The 23,103-nt window shown below is 37.6% G+C and overlaps 5 protein-coding genes across 5 annotated transcripts; 3 read left to right on the forward strand and 2 right to left on the reverse strand.

Moving 5' to 3' along the window:
• Window positions 1–646: 646 nt before the first annotated feature.
• On the reverse strand, window positions 647–2,852 carry LOC125188129 (uncharacterized). The gene is made up of 3 exons (XM_048084875.1): window positions 2,220–2,852; window positions 1,007–1,657; window positions 647–799 (listed from the first exon to the last, which is right to left on the reverse strand). The coding sequence occupies exons 1-3, from the start codon at window positions 2,850–2,852 to the stop codon at window positions 647–649; spliced, it is 1,437 nt and encodes a 478-aa protein (XP_047940832.1).
• A 4,919-nt stretch (window positions 2,853–7,771) lies between these two features.
• LOC125188128 (uncharacterized) lies at window positions 7,772–9,583 on the reverse strand. Its single transcript, XM_048084874.2, has 3 exons — window positions 8,969–9,583; window positions 8,038–8,724; window positions 7,772–7,873 (listed from the first exon to the last, which is right to left on the reverse strand). Exons 1-3 carry the CDS (start codon window positions 9,581–9,583, stop codon window positions 7,772–7,774), a joined length of 1,404 nt encoding a protein of 467 aa, XP_047940831.2.
• A 1,011-nt stretch (window positions 9,584–10,594) lies between these two features.
• LOC125188127 (uncharacterized) lies at window positions 10,595–11,972 on the forward strand. The gene is made up of 3 exons (XM_048084873.1): window positions 10,595–11,116; window positions 11,194–11,787; window positions 11,874–11,972. The coding sequence occupies exons 1-3, from the start codon at window positions 10,595–10,597 to the stop codon at window positions 11,970–11,972; spliced, it is 1,215 nt and encodes a 404-aa protein (XP_047940830.1).
• Window positions 11,973–14,090: 2,118 nt separating this feature from the next.
• Window positions 14,091–16,549, forward strand: LOC125191324 (protein DETOXIFICATION 19-like). The gene is made up of 7 exons (XM_048088856.2): window positions 14,091–14,482; window positions 14,693–15,237; window positions 15,332–15,418; window positions 15,499–15,555; window positions 15,624–15,862; window positions 15,948–16,066; window positions 16,297–16,549. The coding sequence occupies exons 1-7, from the start codon at window positions 14,102–14,104 to the stop codon at window positions 16,420–16,422; spliced, it is 1,554 nt and encodes a 517-aa protein (XP_047944813.2). The 5' UTR covers window positions 14,091–14,101; the 3' UTR covers window positions 16,423–16,549.
• Window positions 16,550–19,609: 3,060 nt separating this feature from the next.
• Window positions 19,610–21,409, forward strand: LOC148926962 (uncharacterized). The gene is made up of 4 exons (XM_089059312.1): window positions 19,610–20,227; window positions 20,442–20,732; window positions 20,789–21,094; window positions 21,308–21,409. The coding sequence occupies exons 1-4, from the start codon at window positions 19,610–19,612 to the stop codon at window positions 21,407–21,409; spliced, it is 1,317 nt and encodes a 438-aa protein (XP_088915438.1).
• Window positions 21,410–23,103: the final 1,694 nt, after the last annotated feature.

Here is a 23,103-nt window from a genome sequence, read left to right on the forward strand (position 1 = left end):
CTTTATTTTAATACTAAATCTTTTTATATTTCACGTACTCCATATTATAAATATGTATAGGATATTTGATAAAAAATGAAGAAATAAAATATACTCTTATTATTTTCAATGTGGTTCCTAATTCTCTTTAGTAACTATTTCTCTTAAAAATACATACTAGCATTAGTATTCGAAACTTCCATTGCTCATGGGGTTGACATGCGATCATACAAATGACTTGATATATAAGAGGAATGTGTATTTTCTCCACCCACAACACATGAGGAACAAACCTTCTTTCAATCAAGTAAAGCCACACAAAAAGAGGTCAAGGAAGCACATTAGCAACAATAAATCCATAAGCATAACTGGCGTTTCCTTGTCAGTTCATAGCTCAAAACAAAAAACAAAAATAGTGAAATTACTGGAGGCTCATGGATGGTATCGTGCAGGGGCGGACGCAGAAAAATATTACAGTAGAGACTATTTATGCAAATTTTGTATGAGATAATAATTTTCCTATAGTTCATTATTTGGGTAGGGGCTTTTGCACTTCACCTTACCTTACGTAAAATACCAACAAAATCATAATATTACATAATTAAAATTACGAAAAAAATTAGTTGGGGATGGGCTTAAGCCCCTCCCTTGTTACATGTGTGTCCACTCATGGTATTGGCATTGCAAAGATTGAACCAAACGAAACATTAGAAGAGGACTCATCTTCCTTGCTCGGATTGGCGTTGTAAAGCAAGGGTTTGATGAGAGCTTCGGTGAAAGTCATTTTCGATGTAAGAGAAGCTTTCAGTATACACAGCGCCTACACCAACAAAACAAATCAAACATTAGTGCAACATGTATATACATATAGTTTTAAAGGAGGCCAATTTTTTATTTAATTACATCACGGTTTAGCATAAACGTCTCAATTTTAGAGTTATTGCATAAAGTATTTAACGTTCCAATTTTCTCTTCAAATTGTCCTTCAAAATTGAAAGGCTAGTACGTACTCAATAGATATATTTACCTCATGGAGACCAATGTCAAACTCCATTTCTTTCACATCTTCCATAGGAATTCCGAGACGATTGATAATCGAAATGCCAGTAGCAACACTAGTACTCATCTTTAGATCATCAGTGATGAAACATATCGTTTGTTTCTTCACATAGTTTTTCTTGCTTGCCTTGAACAACGAAAAAAATTCTCCATCATCATCATCTTCGAATTTGAGATACAATTTAAGAGGACCTTCTTCGCTGAGGGGTAGAAAATGATTGATGACAATGTAGCCATGAGGTAGCTTGGGATTAATCAGCCTGTTTTTAACATCTGAAGATGTGAAATACTCATCATGAATGCCGGTCGATATGCTCGAGTACAAATTGTCAATATTTTTGATACCGATCTTGCCTCCCAAGAGATACTCAACTCCTCCTAAAGGAACAGTGAGGAAACTAAACAGAAGCTCTACAAACTCATCTGTAGCTTGTGCAAACAGACATTTGTTTGTCGATTTCTGCACACACAATTTCAAAGGAATTTTTCTCGAGTGTGCATCGACTTTCCAATTACCGGTAAATGATATTTCAGGTTGCCGTTTTGCCGAAGTTCTCTTCAGGATAACGTCCGTCAAAGGAGTTGTAGATGTTAAAGAAAACTTGAGCAAATCCATAATCTAAACAAGAAAAAAAAGGTAAGTTATAATATTCGTTAAGGCTCCATTTGGTACACGGGATTGGAGGTGTGGAATTAGAATTAAAGTCTTTAATTCCAAATCCAGTATTTGGTATCATAAAAATTCTTGGATTTGGAATTGAATTCCACGTGCAATTTGAATTCCATATCAAAAGTAGACGTTTCCAAATATTCACACATTCTTTCACATTCACACACACACACCTCAAACATTCTTACACACTGCACATACACATTCTTACACACACTACACACATTCACACACACTGCACACACACATTCACACATTCAATTATTTATATTCAATTCCATATCAATTATTTCATTTTACCAAATAAATGATTTAATTCCTTCCACTTTAATTCCATAGAATTCTAATTCCAATTTTATATACCAAACATACCCTAAAAGACAACATGTAAAACATAAAAATACTAACAATTTTTGCATAAATGTAACAATATAACTATAACACAAATAATATTAATAGAATAATTCAAATTTACATAGTATCCAAAATTTGATGGAGGATGAATACTAACCTCATCAGTACCCAAGTTCAAAGTCATGAACTCTCCACCTTGAGCGTATGCAATGCCAAGATCATTGAGCGTTTGAATGATTCCGGTTGTGACCGGAGCCACGCACAGATCATCACTGATGATGAAAGAGTCCAACGGATTGACTACGAAAGGTCCACATTCCAAACAATCATCGGAACTATTCTCGTCTTCTATTTCTCGGTTCAACGGTTTCCCACAACCACACTTGGCTACATCAGAATACAAGCTTATATTATTGGAAACTAACAGTTTACATTTTTCATCCTGACAAACGAAGTATTCCTCGGGGTAGCAATAAGTGATATCAATCTTCAGTTTACTGCATTCGGCTCGAAAAGAGCTTCGCGGATCAAGCAACATATCCTTGCGGCCTGGGACACTGAAATGGGAGATGTCGAGATCAGACAAACCTTTGTACAAGCCATTTAAGCTTCCGATTTCGTCTGCCGCCTCATAATGATTGAGAATCTTGACGATTTTTCCTAGAGGCAGCGTGAGGAAGCTTAGCAAAACGTTGACAAAATCGATGTTGGCCTCGGCAAATAGTACCTTAGTTTTCTCTTTGTTGGTCAGGTATTTCAGAGACAGGTCTCGATCACTAACGTTAGACATTGTGTGTCTGTTGTAAATTGTAAGAGAGAAGATGGAAATGATTGTGGGGGTTGATTATTGATGTTGAGATTTGATGGAGATTATCGTTGGTTTTTATATTATGAAGGTTGTGGTCAATCAAGAGTCACAAGTTGAGATTCCGATGAGTCATTAAAATTGTTAATTGGCAACGGTAATGGTGATTAATGCAAACATAGACTGACTGTTTAATTTTAGTCATTCACGAAATTAAGAGTTATGGGAAATTAAAGAAATTGCATGCATGTGATTCCCACCCTTCCAGTGCCACCTTCTCAATTAAAGAATGTAAAGTCATGGTGAAAGCAGATATTAATATTATGAACCCTATTTAATTTAAAGTAAAATCTGGATATAGTTACGCCCAAAAATGACCAATATGAATAATTTGAAAAATAATTTGAAATAGGGCTGGCAATTTTTGGCATGACATGATAACACGACACGAACCTGCGCGCACGAAATTAATGGGTAGGTGTCAAGGCTTATTGGGTTCGTGTCTTGTTCGTGTCGTGTTCATGTTACACGCTAAGAAATAATATTAATATATTATAGTATTATTATTATTATATATTTTAAAATTTTAAAATTTTAAAAATAAAATATAAAATTTAATATAAGAAATAATATTTACATATTATAATATTATTATTATAGTGTCGTTATTGTGTCGTGTCATATATTTGTTGATATCGTGTCGTGCTGACCCGAACCGGTTCGTGTCGTAAATGGGTTCGTGTCGTGTTCGTGTTTAGAGTTTTCTTAACGGGTCGTGTTCGTGTTGTGTCGTTATCGTGTCGACACGATAACGACACAACACACACGGTTTGCCACCCTTACTTTGAAATTTGCACACGACTGCAAAACTGACCGAGTAATCGACCTCATCCAAGGTTGTTTTTAGAGGTAAAACCGTAAAAACACCAACTACTATTTTTCCGAGTTTCAATGCATACATATACAACTCCCTCTGTTCCATGTTAAGAGCATCTCTAGTGGCGGATGTCCCGCTGGACGTCTGACCGGCGTGCCAGTCGTCCGCGCGAGACGTCCGCCATTAGGCGGGGGCGACGAGGATGCGGACGTCCGGAGCAGACACCGCTCATCCGCGGCTAAGGTAGGACATCCGTGTGGACGTCCGTCGCGACGTCCGCCATTGCAGCGACGACGCGGACGTCCGATTTTTTCTTTCTTTTTTTCAAAAAAAGAATACTATATATACGGCTCGTTGAACTTCATTTCATTCGCACCACTTGTGTTTACAAGTTTCTCTCTCTCTAAATTTCATTTTTGTAGAAGATAAATGGAGAACGATAGGAATTCTCCCACCACGAGCGAGTCACAAACGCCGAAGTTTCCCACCGGAGGTGAGGGAAACTCGAGCGGAATGGCGGGGATGATGTCTCTGTACTAACTACAATATGTACCCTTAGATGGGTGGGATGGTGCCCAGATGCCCGGGTGAGTGGAGGGATGATTGGGATGACGTCGGGGATAATGCTGGGAATAATGCCCGGGGTAGTGGGGATGGGGGGAATGATGCCCGGGATGGCAGTGGAGATGGGGGGCATGACACCGGGGATGATGGGGGGAATGATGATCGGTATGATGCAGGGCATGCCTGTCGCTGCGCGGGGAGGAAGGGTGTTAGCAGGGGCCCCCAATCACCTGGGGACAATGCCTATTACCCCTACATGGAATTATTGTCTAGTGATTCCATCCAGAGTACTCCTCTGGGAACTCAGTTCACCGAGAATGATACTTTCTCTTTGGAGGAGTTGGGGCTACTCCGATCAGGGAGACTCCCACTGAGGTACCGACGGGATGGAGGTTGAAGAAGAAGGACGCAGGGAGGGGCAAGGACAAGGGCAAGGGCCCTACCTCGTCCTCGCGTGCGGGGGCCGGAGGAGGAGGATGTGGAGGAGACTGGAAATAGGACCGTCTGGAGCGTGGCGGAAAACGTCGCGCTGGCAAAGGCCTGGATCGTTGTAGTCGAGGATCCCTACATCGGGGCTAACCAGCATATCGACAGAATGTGGGTGTGCATTAGTCAAGGCTACCTCCGATTCAAACCAGATGGTGGGAAGCCTCACGGTCCCGAGCAATGCGGGAAACAGTGGGAGCGGTTGAGGCCTAAGCTTAGTCGATTTCCCGGCATCTACTAAAACAACCTCCGCCAAGCAACCAGCGGCATGTCCGAGGAGGATGTGAAGAACCTTTCCATGCAGCAGTACCCCGACAGGGCGTTGAAATTCCGTGAATTCGAGCAATGGGAGGTTTATCTCGTGGTGAAGAATTCCGGCAAGTTTTGTGCGGGTGTTGAAGCTGGCTGGCCGAAGCGGACGAAGATCAGCGTTTCCGACTAGTACAACAGCAATGTCGGTTCGCACGAGCTCCCCGAAGCCGAGGCAGAGATCCCGACCCCTCAAGCGTCTTCCCGCCGCCGTCGTCGCCCGGTTGGGCAAAAGACTGCGCAGCGGATGGCAAGGGGAAGCGCCAGCGGGTCCGTCGAGGTCCAATCGGAGGCCACTCCCGAGATCAACAATCTCGCCCACGCGCAGCAAATGCATAGCCTGGTTCAGACCATGGAAAGGTGGCATAACGCGACTGATCCGTTATACAAAATGATGTTGAAGGATGTCATCGACACATTGAGGTGCGATTTGGGGATGACACCCTTGCCCGATAGTGGCGTTGGGACTGGCGGCGGGGATGACGGCAGCGACACTGGCGACGGGGCGACGCGGAGGACGAGGAGTGAGCCGGGGGTCGCATTTGTTGAAGCTTGGGGTTGTATTTTTTTTGTTTTATGACTATGTAATTTTTTTTTTGTTTTTTTTAATGAAGTTGTTGCATTTCTCCGTCCGTATTCGTGTCGAAAATTTAATTCTGTAACGTAAATTGAATATTTGTGAATTTGTGAATTTTTTTTATTGGGAAAAGTCCGCGCGGGAAGTCCTTAGGGATGTCAGCCATTGTGCAGTGGGTAGTTCTTATAACGTGGCAGTGCAGTGGGAAGTCCTTATGATGTGGTAGGAGGTGTTTTTGGGAAGTCCGATGGGAAGTCCAATGGGACATCCACAGCATTGCGGAGGCTCTAATTGAATTATTTCTCTATTTTGGAAAGTTTCAAAATAATTGAGTTATAAGAAGCAATACTAAATTCATAAGGTTTACAAATTTTCAGGAACTGCTCAACACTGAAAATTCATTACATGACCTCATTTGAAAAAACAAATAATTCCCAAACTGAATGAAACTCAAGGTTCGCTCTTAGGCTGGCGCATTGGCATGGATTTGATGAGGTCATCGGTTAAAGCTGTTTTTGATGCGAGGGATGCCTTCAATATACCTATGCCTGCACTTAACAACAAAAACTAACCCTTAACAAACAAACAAGCCCTATATCGATGCAACATGTAAAGTTGGTAGTCAATGTACACTTTTTCACCTTTTTGAGATTATTTACACTATTTATTCACAGAGCCCATTCTCAAATTCTTCAAAATTTTAATTCTCTATATATATTTTTGCCTCTCTTGAGATTAATTCCAGGCTCCACCCTTAGTAACATCATTTATAAACTGATAGAACCTTGTTCTATCGAATTAGAGCACGAACGTTTGAAGAACGAGATAAAGGAAAAGATAAACCCTAGTTGAGGTGCTAGGGGGCGATTTCCGCCAGAACCGGAATGAGAATAAGTTTATACTTTATTTCTCAATGAATATCAAAGTCTAAACACAATTCCTATTTATAAGCATTAACCCTATGCAATTAATTGCCTCACAAGATATACCAAATATCTAAAGATATATTCATATCTAAAAGGATCTTTATTACTTAAATGGGATCTTTGTATTTGGCAGACTTCACGATCTTGTATCGGAGTCCTGTGGCTGTGGCTCTTCGCGTGAGTCTTGATGGAATGGGCTTGATGGAGTGATTGGGCTGCCCGGCACAGAGTAGGGCGACTCGAGGCCCCTATCATAAACCCAATTTAATGATTAGTTTTGGAATTAGAGGCGCCAATTTCAATTTCAAAAGGAAATAACTACTCCTCCTCATATTTACCTCTTCTTTATATAACTTCTTTTTTAATGAAAATGTAATTTGAGAATTTATTATGCCTTCTTTAATTTTATCTCTTTTCAACACAAAAATTAAATATGTTGATTATATTTGTATACCTTTTTAATCTATCTTCTTTCCTTGCATTCACTCTTTTTTAAGAAGTATATTTACCTTTATGGGGAGGTAAATGAAAAATATATCCTATTAAGATCCTTTTGTTTCATTATTGGCAACATTAGTTACTAGATTTTATTTCATGATCACAATGTAGTGAGAACATTAACTAATAACTTACAATAAAAAATAAACATTAACTAATAACCTACAATAAAAAATAAACATGACCAATGGGTCGCAACACAGTTGGCAGCGCGGAGATGTGGTGACCATGAGATCACGAGTTCAAACCCCGCCACCTGCTGGGAGACTTAATCCGCAAGCCCGGTCGAGCAGGATTAGTCGGATTCCGCCAAAAAGGCTGTGTTGAAAACCAAAAGAAAAAAAATAAACATAATGAACAAAAGAATAATAGGTCAAGAATCACCTGATTTTCCGATATGTAATGAGAAATTTTTAAAAAAGTAATCACCAACTCTACAATTCCAATAGAATGTTACAAAATTTAACGATGAAACGACTTTGTTGATACATACTTCCCCTCCATAAGAAAAAAACTCATGCATTTATAAGATGATGCAATGAAAAAATGAGTTTCCAAAAATTTAAAATTAGGGTTTTTGATTTCTCTAGAAATGCAACCTACAATAGCAAAAGCTCACAATGAGTCAACCAACAAAACGAAACAATGTCCCCAAATTTAAAGAAATTCAGCAACGTTCTTTCTTAGACTGGCGCTTTAACAAGGGCTTGATGAGGCCATCAGTAAAAGCTGTTTTTGATGTGAGAGATGCCTTCAATATACCTAATGCCTGCACAAGCAAACAAAAGATATTTATTTTGATGATTAATTAATTCTAAAAAGTAACACAAGAGTAAATGAGTTATTGAAACATTATAGAATAAGAACAACAAACCTATATACTTTGGATATCCAAAAAATTGAAAAACAAGTATATTTGATAAGGACTTTTACCTCATTGAGTCCAATGTGGAATTCAGTTTCTTTCATGTCTGTTAGGGGAATTCCAACATCATTCAGAACCAAAATTCTTGAAGTCAAACTAGGACTCATGGTTAAATCGTCACTAACAAAACACATCGTTTGTTTCTTGATATATACTTCCTTGCTAGATTCGAATGAAGAAACCATGGTTCCTTCTTCCTCATGAAAAGAATAATCACACCACAGCCCCTTCTCTGTCACTTGGTAATACAGTTTTGGGGGGCCTTCTTCACTAAGAGGTAGAAACTGATTTTTGGAAAGATAACCATGAGCCAGCTTCGGATTTACCAGCCTATTTTTAATGTCTGATGTTGTGAAATGCTTATCATCGATGCTATTTGACATGCTTCTGTACAGATTGTCAATATTTTTGAAGGGAGTGTTGCTGTCGAAGAGGAACTCAACTCCACCTAAAGGAATAGTGAGGAAGCTCCAAAGAAGCTCTACAAACTCATCACTAGCTTCTGCAAACAAGAATTTGTTCGTTGATTTATGCAAGAACGCTCGTACAACTATTTTTTTGGATTCTGTAGCAGCATCATGTTGATGAATATGATCCAACCAAGCCTCAGATTGTGGGTATTTTTTATTGTTCTTCATTACCATATCCGTTAATGGGGTTGCAGAAGTTAACGACAGGTTGAGCAACTCACGGATCTAATAAAAAAACAGTTCGTTAATAATGGATGAATATAAAGAAAAAAAATATTCATGTTCATGTGAAAAATCAAAGTTGCCCAGTCGAATTGAATAACGCTTGATACATAGATGCGATGACAAAAAGTTGCACGCAATCACGCAAATTGAAAAGTAGGAAGGAACTCTCCTTGGATCACTAAATTTAGGTTATTTTGGGCTAAACAAATTGATGTCACATAAAGAATGTTACCTCATGACTTACCTCATAAGGACCAAGACTCAAACGCTTCATCTCAGTCCCTCGAGTGTCTGTAATCCCAAAATCGGAAAGAGTTTGAACAATTCCAGCGACAATAGGCGCAACCCTCAGATCATCGGTGATGATGAAAAGCAAGGGACTGATTATGAATGCTCCAGATTCGTTGAATCGAGACTGTGGAAAGTTTATTCCTCTGTTCAAAGATCTCCCACAAGCACACGTAGCTATATTGGGGTACATGCTGATATTAGTATAAGGAGGTTGTGAGCAATATCCATTTTCACAAAGGAAGTATTGCAGTGGCGCGTTGTCGGTAACATCAAGAGCTAGTTTACGGCATTCAGCTCGAAACGAACTCGCTGGATTGAGCAGCATTTCCTTAGCGCCTGGGACGGAGAAATGGGCGGTGTCGAGTTCGGACAAGGCTTTGTAGAGAGTGGTTAAGCTTCCGATGGCGGCTGCCTCTTCTGATCCTTTGTGTTTTTGAAGAATTGTGACGATTTTTCCCAACGGAAGGGTGAGGAAGCTTAGCAAAACGTTGATGAAATCACTACTGGTTTCTGCAAATAGTACTTTTGTTTTCTCTTTGTTGAGCATGACTTTGAGAGACAGAGACATTTTGTGCAGAGAGAAGATTTGGTGAAGATTATCGTTGGTTTTTATGAAGGTGATGGTTAATCAAGAGTCACAAGTTGTCCCACCGAATTCCGATGATCTTTTATATAGTACTTTTTTTGTATTCAATGTGGGACTAATTAATTAGCAACGGTAACATAGACTTTTCAATTTTTATCATTCTCGAGTAAATGGCTGGCTTTTGATATGAACCCTATTGAATGATTGTTGGCACACGACTTGCGACAGTCGAGAACTCATCATAGGTCATTTTTAGGGGCGAAAACACTAATTTACTACTCCTTCCGTCCACGAAAATTCGTCTCGGTTTGACCGGACACGGGTTTTAAGAAATGTAATGGAAAGTCAGTTGAAAAAGTTAGTGATTGCGGGTCCTACTTTTAAAGTATTAGTTTTATAATAAAATGTGAGTAGGAATGAGTTAGTGGAATATGAGGTCCACTGCCAAAAATGGTAAAAGTGAAATGGGACAAATTTTGGGGGACGGACAGAAATGGAAAACTGGGACAAATTTTCGTGGACGGAGGAAGTATTTTTAAATTTTTATTTTATTTTTAAGTCCAATAGGGTTTCAGAGAACTTTTTAGGGTCCAGAAAATTCAAATTTGGGGTGGCTGGTTTCAATGTTTTTGTTCTTGTAAAAGTGATGAAATATACACTCAATAGTATTAATTGATTCTGAAAAAATTAATAAAAGATGAGTGGAATTTGGATGGACGAGATTTTGATGTCTTTATAAATCCGTTCTATATATATGCACAAAAACCATTCATCAAGATTTCTTATAATTTTCAACATATACATATCTTTGAAAACAGGTAATTCTTGAACTATTCATCTCATTTATATTCTGTTCATTTTTATATGCTGATCTTTAATATACCATATTTGTGATTTCAATTGTTTTGTTTCTGGAATAAGACTTCAAAAACTTATAAAAACATGGTTGATTGATTCAACAAATTTGAATTTTCTATACTGTACAAAAACAGAATGTCTGAAGCTGTGGAGGTGAAGTTGCATATCAAGCTTAATGTTAATAAGAAGAAGACGAATGTACTATTTGCAGAAGCCGGAAGCGATTTCACAGACATGTTGTTAAGCTTCCTACTTCTACCATTGGGAACGATTGTCCAAGTCCTTGAGGAGCACTACGGAGACAAGGCGCCTGTTATTGGGAGCTTGACCACTCTCTACAAAGGTGCATCAAATCTTGATGTCATCCATTTCCGTCAAGAGGATAGGAAAGAAGAGCTGATCAATTCAACACTTTTTGAGACTGAATTGCGTAAACTGAGGCTCAACATCCGCGGCACTCAGCCCACAAGTTCCACCTCTGGGAAATCTTATGATGGAGTTTTCACTGATGGTGCTGCTTCTTTCATAATCAGTGATGATCTCTACGTCTTTCCTAATGGGCCCTGTCCGATCACTGAAACTCTCACCTCTCTCGGCATTGCTGTGGAAGATATGGATGGAATGGAGACAAGAAATGTGATGTTTGGAAGGAATGAGGTGAGTACTCACTCCTCATACATTTGATCTTATTTTATGAACACCTTCAAATATTGATATTTGTTTGTTTTGATTAGATGATAGGTCTACTAAGGGAATCGTTGATTTCCTCGAATCCACTCACTTCCTTCATTTTCCCTAGCAGACGGATGCCTGTAGCGACAGAGGGGCATGTTATGTTACCTCATATTAAGCCGAGGGGCTCTGTTTCGGAGCTAGATAAAATGATTTTGAAAGTCATGCTTCAAAAATCTACAAACAAGTTACTGTTTGCTCAGGCAGATGCTGATTTTGTAGATTTTCTTCTGTGTATGCTCTGCACTTCTCTAGGACCAGTTGAGTGGTTTCTTCGCGGTAACACTGGTCTCCAGAATATGGATAATTTGTATATGAGTGTAGCATATAATTTTTACAATGTGCCTCAGCAAATTTTTTACACGAAAGAATTGCTAATGAAGCCCCGGCCTATTGAATGTGAGTATTGCAACAAAACTGGGTACCATCTTCTGATGTGCTGCAGATATTATGTCAAGGGAGCGAACATGTACATGGTAAGTGATGACTTGACTGTTTCACCGTTGGGTTTGACATCTGGTCTTTCTGTTATCAATGAGTTGAAGATCTCTTTGTCTGATACAAAAGAAGTAGAGCTGCAAATTGGGTTGGAAGAGGTAAGATTGGTCATGGTGTGTTTGTTACCTTTCATGACAAATATACATCATGTGTACAAACATCTTCTATTTTCTTGTTGGTGCAGGGTTTAAGCCTTTTGCAAGCTGCTCTCACGTCGACCACTGCTTTGACAGATGGCCTTATCAAGCCCTTCTTGAAGAAACAAGAACAATTGATTAATTAAATCATTTGATCTAAGCCATATGATGTTGTTGGTATTTTATGTTATAACATCTCCTTTATATGTACTAATCTCAATATAATTTTAGGTGTCTTTTTACTCCCAAGAATGAAATGAGATGTTGTATAAGGATGTAGAATGAAAAAAGGATGCAGATTGAGAAAGGGAAGAGATAAGTAGGATTAGGGTTTTGCTTATTCTTTCATTCATTATATAAGTTTGACATATACTTATAATTTGACTCTCATTTTACAATCCGGGAAGAAATAGGATAACTCAAAAAGTTAACATGATTAATGGAAATTAAGGACTGATTGTGATAAAGTGATTTAAAAAGAGGGAGTGGAATTCGGTGGGACATGATGTCTTGATTAACTTCCTTCATATAAACCGATCGACGATAATATATACTCCCTCCGTCCCCGATTAGAGTCACATTTTTCCATTTCAGTTCATCCCGGATTAAAAGTAACACTTCATTTTTAGCATAAATAGTAAGTAGGTCTCATTCCACTAACTCAATTCACTCATATTTTATTATAAAACCAATATAAAAAAATGGGTCACACGTTTCACTAAACTTTTTCAACCAACTTTTCTTTACATTTCTTAAAACTCGTGCTCGTTCAAAGTGTGACTCTTAATCTGGGACGGAGAGAGTATTCAATAAAGCTCTACATCAATAATCATCAATCACCACACACATTTCATCTTCTATCGCTCATCACAATGTCTTTGTCTCTGAAACTTATGATCAACAAAGAAAACACAAAAGTCTTCATTCAAATCGAACAAAATTGCATTTGGAAAGAAACAGACTGTGTTGTAAAGGATGATTTAGCCATTAGTCCTAGTTTGGTTTCAAGAATTTTGATAAAAATTCCAATTATACTTGTTGGTAGCGATAAAATACAAACTCATATATTGTACAATCTTCAAACTATGATCTGGACCGTTAAAAAATATCAACAGATGACAAAATAATAGCAACATAAAATGTCAACACAGCATCAACCGTTGACACTGTGTTGACATTTTCTGTTGCTACCATTTTGTTATCTGTTGATATATTCTAACGGCCCATATCATAGTTTGGAGTTTATACAATATTTAGAGTTTGCATTTGATCACATTCCTATTCTTGTTTCCATAAATGTTTTTAGATAATTTTCAATATACTCTTATTAATTCTTTAGGATTAATTGAATATCAAAATGAACATGGGTTAGCTTATTAGATTAGGATATCAATAAATTCCTTTTCCATTGATATTTCATCATCCTTTAAAATTTAGAATATTTTCTATTAGATTTCTTTGTTTTTTTTTATTGCAGGCATTAAATATATTAAGGGCATCTCTTACATCAAAAACAGCTTTTACTGATGTCCTTATAAAACCCTTGACAATTCACCAGATGAAGAATGAGCGTTGTTGAGTTTCGATCTCTTCTCCGGCTTCGACTCCTTATGAATTGTGCTATTTCACTTATCATATTTCCAGTTATTTTTTGTATGTTTGAACTTGATATTTATAAATGTTACATTAGTGTTTTAATTCTCCATTTCATTGTAAAAATTACACATCATCACCCTGAAATCCTTACAGAGAGCAAAAGATTCTTTATGACCAATGATTTCGATGATTTCAATGCGGGTAATCAAAATGAAATTTTAAAATTCAGTTCGATTTTTCAACTACTATTTCATTCAATTTTAAATAGAGTATAAAATTTTAAGTTCAAAGATAATTATATTTTAATACTATATTATTAATTTGATAACACTTAAATATAAAACCTAAAAGACTAGTATCAGACTTCCGCCTCCTTTCTCTCCACGCCGTCGCCGGTCGCCCCTCCATGCCGTCAGCAGTCAGCTCCAGTTTTTCGGTATTTAATTATGTTTATATGTTTTAGATTGATTGATTAGATTTAGTAATTTATTATGTTTTTTAGTGTCAGTGTGCAAAAATCAAAATTACAATTCTTTGATTATATGTTCAGCAAAAATCAAAATTAAATGTATGTTCAAATTGTGAAGGTTTAATATTGATAAATCTATTGGGAGGGAAGTAATCATGTTTTGATACTCAAGTCTTTGTTTCATTTGTAGTGTCTAAAGACCTGCTAGAGATGGACAACAACTTGTACAACCAAGAAGCTGTTATTGAACCTGCTGATGTTGCTTCCCAGTCGATTAATTTGGTCGATTTCGCTGCTAGGGATACGGTTCGTGATCATGTTGAGAGCAGTGGCAGCAGGGCTAATGGAGTTTCAGCTAGTAGTGGAAAAAAGGGAGAGATGGAACGAGGAGTCGAACTTATAAGGAGGATGATCGATTTGGCGGAGGCCAAGAAGCAGGTGCTGTTCTCGCTGCCCTTGATTATCACCAACGCGGCCCTTTACTTCATCCCTCTCGTCTCCGTCATGTTCACTGGCCACATTGGTGAACATGAACTCACTGCCGCCAATCTCGCCAATTCCTGGGCTAGCGTCACCGGTTTGTCTCTCATGGTTATATCCCATCCTCCTCTCCCTCTCCCTCTCAATGTGAATGTGTTGTGTTCCTTTTCTTATATTATTACTCCATCTCTTAGACTTTTTCCTTTTTCAATACTTAAGGCTCGAATTTGGCTTCACTTAATTTGTTCAACTATGTCAAATTTAAATGATTTGCTTACAACTGATCTGCTTAATCATGATGTCCTAAAAAAATTGGTGTAGGTTGGGTTGAGTGGTGCCCTTGAAACCTTATGTGGTCAAGGATTTGGAGCGAAAATGTACAGGATGATGGGAGTGTATCTTCAGACTTCTTGCATTATATCTTTTATATGCAGTCTCCTTGTGTCTGTTGTGTGGTGCTATTCCGACACTCTCCTCATTTTACTACATCAAAAGCCTCATATAGCAAACTCAGCCGGTGTGTATCTCAAGCATTTGATACCGGGGGTATTTGCTTCTGGATTCTTGCATAATATCCTTAGGTTTCTTCAGACACAGTCAGTTGTTATGCCACTCGTTGTGTGCTCGTTAGTCCCTCTCGTCCTCCACATCGGTATTGCCTATGCCTTGGTTAACTGGTCTCCCCTCGGATACAAGGGAGCTCCGTTGGCAACTTCGATATCTTTGTGGATCTCAGTCTTGATGCTGGCCTCGTACTTGCTTAGTGCAAAAAGATTCAAAAAGACGTGGGATGGATTTACTTGGGAGTCTTTAAGTCATATATGGCCAACCTTGAAGCTTGCCTTGCCTTCTGCAGGAATGGTGTGGTGAGTGATTGTGATTCCATTGTAATGAATTTCTAGCTTAGATATTGCTTTGTTGTACTAATGATTGATGATACTGTCATACTCTTGAAATCAGTCTTGAATATTGGGCTTTTGAGATTCTTGTTTTGTTGGCTGGATTGATGCCAAACTCGGAGGTGTCGACTTCCCTCATAGCGATGTGGTAAGTAGTATGGTATGATGCATCTACTTGGTTTATTTGTGTAATTTCAAGGTCGATACTCATGGCTATATATTCATCAGTGTGAACACGGAATCAATTGCGTACATGATTGCTTATGGCCTGAGTGCAGCGGCTAGGTAAGAATAAACAATTGCGTACACGATTGCTTATTGGATACATACATAATTGCTGAATTTGGTTGCAGCACGAGGGTGTCTAACGAGTTGGGTGCTGGACGGCCTGATCGAGCCAGGCAAGCCATGCACGTCACTCTTAAGCTCACCGCTGTCCTTGCACTGGCTGTAGTTCTGGCGCTGTCTGTGGGTCATAATCTCTGGGCCAGCGCCTTCAGCAGCAGCCCCGTGATCATCGATGCATTCGCCTCCATGACGCCCTTCCTCGTCGTGTCCATATTGTGTGATTTTGTTCAGGGAATATTATCAGGTTGTGTGTTGTGATTCACCACTAGTTAATGTAGCTGTGTTGAGGAATCCAATTAGATTGAAACATGGTTGGTTTTCGAGTGCAGGGGTAGCAAGGGGATGTGGTTGGCAGCATTTTGTTGTGTATATCAACTTGGGAGGATTCTACTGCATTGGAATGCTTGTTGCTGCTTTGCTTGCATTCAAGACTACACTCCATGCCAAGGTAGGTACAAGAGTTTTTGTCTTTACTACTCCCTCCGTTCCATAATAATAGAGTCATTTTGCCATTTTGGTATGTTCCATAATAATAGAGTCATTTCCCCTTTTAGTAAAAGTCAACACAATTTTCCTTAATTTCTGTGCCGAAAAGAAACGCTTCAATTACTATGGAACGGAGTGAGTACAAATTTTTAGTTGAAGTAAGATGCATGAAATCTGTTTTGTTTGGCACAGGGATTGTGGATTGGGTTGATATGTGGTGTGAGTGCCCAAACAATTGGCCTTATTCTGCTGTCCAAGTTTACAAAGTGGAAGAAGATAGAGATGGATCAAGATACATCTCTCAGCCCCAATGTATGATCTAGTCAATCCGATCTGAAAATAATTGGCCAAATCACTTTTCATGTCATTTCAAATCATTGTTGTAACAATGTCAATCCGAATGTACTGATGTAAACTAGGTGTGTATTCAGAGATATTAATGGATTTTTTTTTTTTAATATATCTCACTTTTTAAAAAAATACTTCCCCTGTCCTCTAGAAATAGAAACTTTTTTTTTGGTCTGTCTCCTAAAAATAGGAAGTTTCTATACAAGAAAATTTCTCGTATAAAGAGGTGATACCATTTCTCACTACTTATTTATAGAAATCTAAATGGCTTAATAACTAGTAGTAAAACATACTACACTCTTTCCTTGGGCAGTACAAGATTTTATGTGTTTTTATTGTGTGTTAAGAGATGTATCCTGAGCCATCTCTATATAGTAAAGTTTCCATTTTTAAAAATGAGTCATTTTGGTTGTTAAAATTAAAAAGGAAAATGGATCATCTTGAGTGAGGCGGAGGGAGTACAAGATAAGGAAGTCTAATCCTTACTGATACACAAAATCCTTGACTTTAAATGAGAAAGATATCTTGTGACAAATGACACGACGTTCGGATTTATAGGGCACGCTATTGCAAGTGTATGAGCTAGAAGATAAAACGGTGACATGGCAGAGGAGAAACGGGGATAGAACAGAATTATAGGGCGGACCACTGTGAATGCCCTAACGGTTATTAATGCACACATCGATTTTTTTTTATTTTATCAGTCACGAGTAAATGGAAATTAAAGCAATTAAGTTTGGAATGCCAAAAGGTAGCCTTGTTTGTGACTGATGAAAGAGGGAGAGGAATTTGGTGAGACTCATAGTAATTGAACAGATCATCACCACAAGCATATAGTCATAGTCATACTTTCATCTTCTTTGAAAGTTAAGATCAACGAAGAGAAAACAAAAGTAGTATTCGCAGAAGCCAACAGCAATTTCATCAAGGGTTTTTGATTTCTCTGGAAATGCAACCAAAGATACAATAGCAAAAGCTCATAATGAGTCAACCAACAAAACAAAACAATGTCACCAGACAACAAATTGAAAGAAATTCAGCAACGTTCTTTCTTAGGCAGGCGCTTTAACAAGGGTTTGATGAGGCCATCAGTTAAAGCTGTCTTTGATGTGAGAGATGCCTTCAATATACCTAATGCCTGCACAAGCAAACAAAAGATGTTTATTTTGATAGTTAAATACATAAAACAAGTTTAATTGGGAGGAAGGGAGTAAGGATTTTTACCTCATTGATTCCAATGTGGAGCTCAGTTTCTTTCATGTCTGTTAGGGGAATTCCAACATCATTCAGAATCAAAGTCAAACTGGGACTCATGGTTAAATCATCACTAACAAAACACATAGTTTGCTTCTTGACATATTCATCCCTGACAGGTAGAAACTGATTTTTGGAAAGATAACAATGAGCCATCTCTAGCAGCGTATTTTTAGTGCACATTGTCGTGAAATACTTATCGTTGATGCTATTTGATACGCTTCTGTACAAATTGTCGATGTTTTTGAAGGGAGTGTTGCTGTCGAAGAGGAACTCAACTCCACCTAAACGAAGAGTGAGGAAGCTCAAAAGAAGGTCTACAACTTCAGACACTAAAATTAGGCTAACAAATCCGAAGCTACCACATGGTTATCTTTTCAAAAATCAGCAGCTTCTACCTCTCAGTGAAGAAGGCCCTCCAAAACTGTATTCCAAACAAAGATGGAATCCGTATGTTCCTCCTGGCAATAGGAGGTACTCGCATTCTTTTAATGAGAAATCGAACAAAATTGAATTTCGCATGAAAAAAACAATGTGTTTTGTAAGCGATGATTTAACCATTAGTCCTAGTTTGGCATCAAGAATTTCCATTCTCAATGATGCTGGAATTCCTCTATCAGATGTCAAAGAAGCTGTGTTCCACATTGGACCCAATGAGGTAAAATTTCTTACTCCATACCTTCAAAATTTTAAATGAGTGAGTATAATTTTACTTGTTGCATTGATGTTGGTTGTTTGTAAGTGCAGGCATTAGGTATATTGAAGGCATCTCTCACATCAAAAACAGCTTTAACTGATGGTCTAATCAAACCCAAAACAGCTTTAGCTGATGGCCTCATCAAACCAATTCTGAAAGAACTTAAGAAAGAGCCAAAGACAGAACGTAGAGTTTCATTGTGGGGATAGAATTGTTTTGTTCTTGTTGGTTGTCTCTTTATGACCATTTGCTATTGCAAGTATCATATTTCTAGTTATTTCCATCTGGTTTTCGAAAAAACTAATCGAATAGATGGCTGAGTCTATTCCTTTTCGGATTAGTTCCAACAGTGAAACCAAGAATCTCGTCTTTACTATTGTTCCATTCATATTTGGTTGCGTTTTAGTTTCACCAACTCCGTGCCGATCAAAAACCCTAATTTGAACTTTTCTTAACCTCATTTGTTTGAGTATGTACCATCCATAATGTTGTGTTTCATCGTAAAAATTGTGCATCACCATTTTGGTATCGTTAAGTTGGCGAAGGCGAAGTGTGAATTACAAACTGAAAAACAAAACTATAAGCTAGAAATTACTATAGTACTTATACTAGCATCTCATATGTGCAACATTGTCAAGTTATATAGCATACTTTTGGAATTAATGTTGATTAACAAAATTTGAAATAAAATTTCAAGAAACTGAATTACAGACCGTAAAACAACAATAGAAATACACCAACATATTGCATCTTATAAGCTAAAATATCTAACCCTATTAATGACTTATCTCTTAAAAAAATTACATTTGCAAGCTTCAATATCTTAACTCCTATGAATAAGCTTAGTCAAACACCCCTTAGTATCTTAACCAACATTAAGCACAAAGGGATGGGATGAAAATGCATGTGGCGATTGATGTCTAGATTTGGTGAAGTTGATTGTTGGTTTTTTTATTAGGGTGAAAGAATTTATTTTATTTTTCAATATCAGTCAATAAATTTTGTTAATTAGTAGTAATACTGACTGTTTAATTTTCAGAAATTAAAGCCATTGCATGCTTCCCATTCCCAACCTTTTAATTTGTGGAATTCGATGGGACAAGATCTCTTGATTAACTTTCACTTTCACCCTTATAATCTTCAACAAATCTCTACATCAATAATCACCAATCACTACACACATTTCATCTTCTCTCTCTCATCACAATGTCTTTGTCTCTGAAAGTTATGATCAACAAAGAAAACAAAAAGGTCCTATTTGCAGAAGCCAACAGTGATTTCGTCAACGTTCTGCTAAGCTTCCTCGCGATTCCACTAGGAAAAATCATATCAATTCTCCAAAACCACAACGAATCAGGAGAGGCAGCCGCCATCGGAAGCTTAACCACTCTCTACAAAGGCTTGTCTGAACTCAACACCGCCCATTTCTCTACGCGAGGTGCTAAGGAAATGCTGCTGAATCCACATAGTTCTTTTGAAGCAGAATGCCGTAAACTAGCGCTTGATGTTTCCAGCACCGCACCACTGCAATACTTTATTTGTGAAGACGTAAAATGCTTTAAAAGGCAATCTTGTAATATCAGCATTTATCCTGATATAGCTAAGTGTGATTGTGGGAGATCGTTGAACAGAGAACTTCGAGTTGAAGAATGTCAAGATGAAGCTGGAGCTTTCGTAATAAGTCCCTTGGTTTTCATCATCACTGATAATCTGAGGGTTGCGCCGCTTGTGGCTGGAAATTTTCAAGCTCTTACTGATTTTGGGATTGCAGACACAGACACTCAAAGAGCTGGGATAATGACTTTGAATCTAGGTCATCATGAGGTAAGTCATGATTTAACTGTTCTTTATATTTTTTGGTAAATAATTATGTTTAACTATTTTTGCTTTCTTAAACCCTAAACCCTAAACAACTATGTCATCAAAGTTATGTATCTATATATCACCATTTTTATTAACCAACTGTTTTAATAAGATCTGTGAGCTGCTCAAACTGTCATTAACTTCGACAACCCCATTGACGCACATGGTAATGAAGACTAATGTGGTTCACCCACTAGCTCGATATTATTTCGCTCCTAAGCTTCAAGACAAAGCTGCTTCAAAGTCAAGAAAAATTGTTTTGAGAGCTTTCTTGCATAAATCAACCAATAAATTCTTGTTTGCAGAAGCTACCAACGAGTTTGTAGAGCTACTTTTCAGCTTTCTAACTGTTCCATTAGGTGGAGTTGAATTCCTCTTTAGAGGCAGCATTGGTTTCAGAAGTATCGGCAATTTATACCAAAGCGTGTCAAATGGCATCGTTGATAAGTATTTTGCAACTTCAAATGTTAAAAATAGGCTGATTAATCCTAACTAGCTCATGGTTATCTTTCCGAAAACCAGTTTCTACCTCTTAGTGAAGAAGGCCCCCCAAAGTTGTATTATAGAGAAAAAAGGATTCATTTGGCTGATGATTTCGATGATTTCGCTGAGAGGTACAAGTATTCTTTTAATGAGAAAAGAGAAGGTGCAGAGGCTTCATTCAAATCAAACAAAATTTCATTTGGCAAGAAACAGACGACTATGTGTTTTGTAAAGGATGATTTAACCATTAGTCCTAGTTTGGTTTCAAGAATTTTGATTCTCAATGGTGCTGGAATTCCTCTATCAGATGTTGAAGAAACTGAGTTCCACATTGGACCCAAAGAGGTAATATTCCAATTATTCTTGTTTCCATAAATGTTTTTAGATAATTTTTGATATATTCTTATTTAGTCTCTAATTAATTCTTTAGGATTAATTGAATATCAAAATGCACATGGGCTAGCTTATTATATTTGGATATCAATAATTTTCTTTTCCAATATATTTCATAATCCTTTAAAATGTGTGATATTAGGTTTCTTTGTTTTTTTATTGCAGGCATTAAATATATTAAGGGCATCTCTTACATCAAAACAAGCTTTAACTGATGTCCTTATAGAACCCTTGACATTTCACCAGATGAAGAATGTGCTTTGTTGAGTTTCGATCTCTTTTGTTCTCCGGCTTCGACTCCCTTTGAACTGTTGCTATTTCACTTATCATATTTCCAGTTATTTTTTTCCTGTGCTTGAACTTGATGTTTATAAATGTTATTTATGTTACATTAGTGTTTTCTCCATTTGAGGAGAAACAATTCTCCATTAAGTTGCACTTCATTGTAAAAATTACACATCATCACCCTGAAATCCTTAAGTTAGCGAGGAGAAAAGTGAATTGCAAACAGAAGCATAACTATAAATATAACAATTTAGTAATCTACTATGTAACTCATTTGTGCAACTGATACGGTACCAGATCCGCCGGTGACGTCGCGCGTAGAGTTACCCCAGCAAGCATCGATAGCAGCTTCAAAGCCTAAGAGGAACGTCCGACCGCCGGAGAGGCTCGGCGACTTCGTTGCCAAGTAGGATTAGAGGTAGTTACAATTTACGTTTTGTTTTGTCTTTATTTCCTTTTTGAGTATTAGTTTTTATTATTTTATTTGGATAAGTGTCGAGCGTAATTATAAGCTCCGTTTCGGGTTTTCTTTGTTGATTCTTTCCCGAGATGAATAGGATTAGGTCGAATCAACCATAGGGTCCTTAGTTTATAAATAGGATGTTCATAAACTTTATTATGAATGAAATAATATTTTGCCCAACTACTCGTTTGATATCTCACAAAATCCTAGATTCTGAGTTGCCCGACGGAAAAGACTTCCGCGCACAACCCAATCTTGCCTCCGCCGATCCTACGATTGGACGCCGGGGAAAACCTTGATCGACGAAGGTCATCGCCGATCCTTTTAAGGAGCGGATCCTTAACAGCAACATTTTCAAATTATGCAGCATTCTTTTGCAATATACAAAAATGAGCAAATTTTGAGAGATTTCTTGCATATATCAACCAACAATTTCTAGTTTACAGAAGCGTATCAAATGGCAATATAAAAATAGGCTGATTATATATTAATCCAAAGCTAGATCATGGTTATCTTTCCAAAAACCAATTTCTAACTTACAGAGAGCAAAATATTCTTTAGCGATGGTTATGTGATTCATCCGCAATGATTTAACCATTAGTCCCAGTAGTTTAAAGAATTTTGATCCTCAATGATGCTGGAAAATCCGAAAATGTATACCGAAATGAACCAAATTAAAATTTTAAAATTCGACTTTTCTTCATTCAATTTTAAAATATAAAATTTTTGGTTCAAAGAAAAAAAATACGAATTATATTTTAATAGTATATAGTAGTATTAATTTGATAACACTAAAATATAAAACCTAAAAGACTAGTATCAGAATTCATCCTCCAGTTCCACCACTCTTAACCCTAAATCACTCGTTTCTCTCCACGCCTCCACCTCCATCCACGCCGTCGCCGGTCGCCCCTCCATGCCGTCAGCACTCAGCTCCACCTTTACGGTATTTATTTTTATGTATTAGGGTTCAGATTGTATGTTTTTGATTGCTTGATCAGATTTATTTATGTTTATGTTTTTAGTATCAGTCTGCAAAAATCAAAATTATAATTTTCCGATTGTATGTTCAGCAAAAATCAAAATCATATGTATTTCTTCAAAATCAAAATTATAATTTTCCGATTGTATGTTCAGCAAAAATCAAAATTGTGAAGTTATAGTCATGGTTTGATACTCAATCTTTGATTCATTCATAGTGTGATCCCAAGGA

This window comes from Salvia hispanica, chromosome 5, assembly GCF_029641045.1.
Source record: "Salvia hispanica isolate PSC_SH4W2 chromosome 5, Shi_PSC_v1, whole genome shotgun sequence".
Taxonomy (NCBI): domain Eukaryota; kingdom Viridiplantae; phylum Streptophyta; class Magnoliopsida; order Lamiales; family Lamiaceae; genus Salvia; species Salvia hispanica.

What these genes read in the sequence shown, in the direction of transcription:
- LOC125188129 (XM_048084875.1), bottom strand. Translation starts at nt 2,852, where the DNA reads ATGTCTAACGTTAGTGATCGAGACCTGTCTCTGAAATACCTGACCAAC. An exon ending in TGAACTTGGGTACTGATGAG is followed by an intron (nt 1,658 to 2,219) that starts GTTAGTATTCAT and finishes TTTCTTGTTTAG; the next exon opens with ATTATGGATTTGCTCAAGTT. An exon ending in TTGACATTGGTCTCCATGAG is followed by an intron (nt 800 to 1,006) that starts GTAAATATATCT and finishes TTGTTGGTGTAG; the next exon opens with GCGCTGTGTATACTGAAAGC.
- LOC125188128 (XM_048084874.2), bottom strand. Translation starts at nt 9,583, where the DNA reads ATGTCTCTGTCTCTCAAAGTCATGCTCAACAAAGAGAAAACAAAAGTA. An exon ending in TGAGTCTTGGTCCTTATGAG is followed by an intron (nt 8,725 to 8,968) that starts GTAAGTCATGAG and finishes TTTTTTTATTAG; the next exon opens with ATCCGTGAGTTGCTCAACCT. An exon ending in TCCACATTGGACTCAATGAG is followed by an intron (nt 7,874 to 8,037) that starts GTAAAAGTCCTT and finishes TTGCTTGTGCAG; the next exon opens with GCATTAGGTATATTGAAGGC.
- LOC125188127 (XM_048084873.1), top strand. Translation starts at nt 10,595, where the DNA reads ATGTCTGAAGCTGTGGAGGTGAAGTTGCATATCAAGCTTAATGTTAAT. An exon ending in TGATGTTTGGAAGGAATGAG is followed by an intron (nt 11,117 to 11,193) that starts GTGAGTACTCAC and finishes TGTTTTGATTAG; the next exon opens with ATGATAGGTCTACTAAGGGA. An exon ending in TGCAAATTGGGTTGGAAGAG is followed by an intron (nt 11,788 to 11,873) that starts GTAAGATTGGTC and finishes TTGTTGGTGCAG; the next exon opens with GGTTTAAGCCTTTTGCAAGC.
- LOC125191324 (XM_048088856.2), top strand. Translation starts at nt 14,102, where the DNA reads ATGGACAACAACTTGTACAACCAAGAAGCTGTTATTGAACCTGCTGAT. An exon ending in CCTTCTGCAGGAATGGTGTG is followed by an intron (nt 15,238 to 15,331) that starts GTGAGTGATTGT and finishes TCTTGAAATCAG; the next exon opens with TCTTGAATATTGGGCTTTTG. An exon ending in GGCCTGAGTGCAGCGGCTAG is followed by an intron (nt 15,556 to 15,623) that starts GTAAGAATAAAC and finishes ATTTGGTTGCAG; the next exon opens with CACGAGGGTGTCTAACGAGT.
- LOC148926962 (XM_089059312.1), top strand. Translation starts at nt 19,610, where the DNA reads ATGTCTTTGTCTCTGAAAGTTATGATCAACAAAGAAAACAAAAAGGTC. An exon ending in AGTATTTTGCAACTTCAAAT is followed by an intron (nt 20,733 to 20,788) that starts GTTAAAAATAGG and finishes TCCGAAAACCAG; the next exon opens with TTTCTACCTCTTAGTGAAGA. An exon ending in TCCACATTGGACCCAAAGAG is followed by an intron (nt 21,095 to 21,307) that starts GTAATATTCCAA and finishes TTTTTATTGCAG; the next exon opens with GCATTAAATATATTAAGGGC.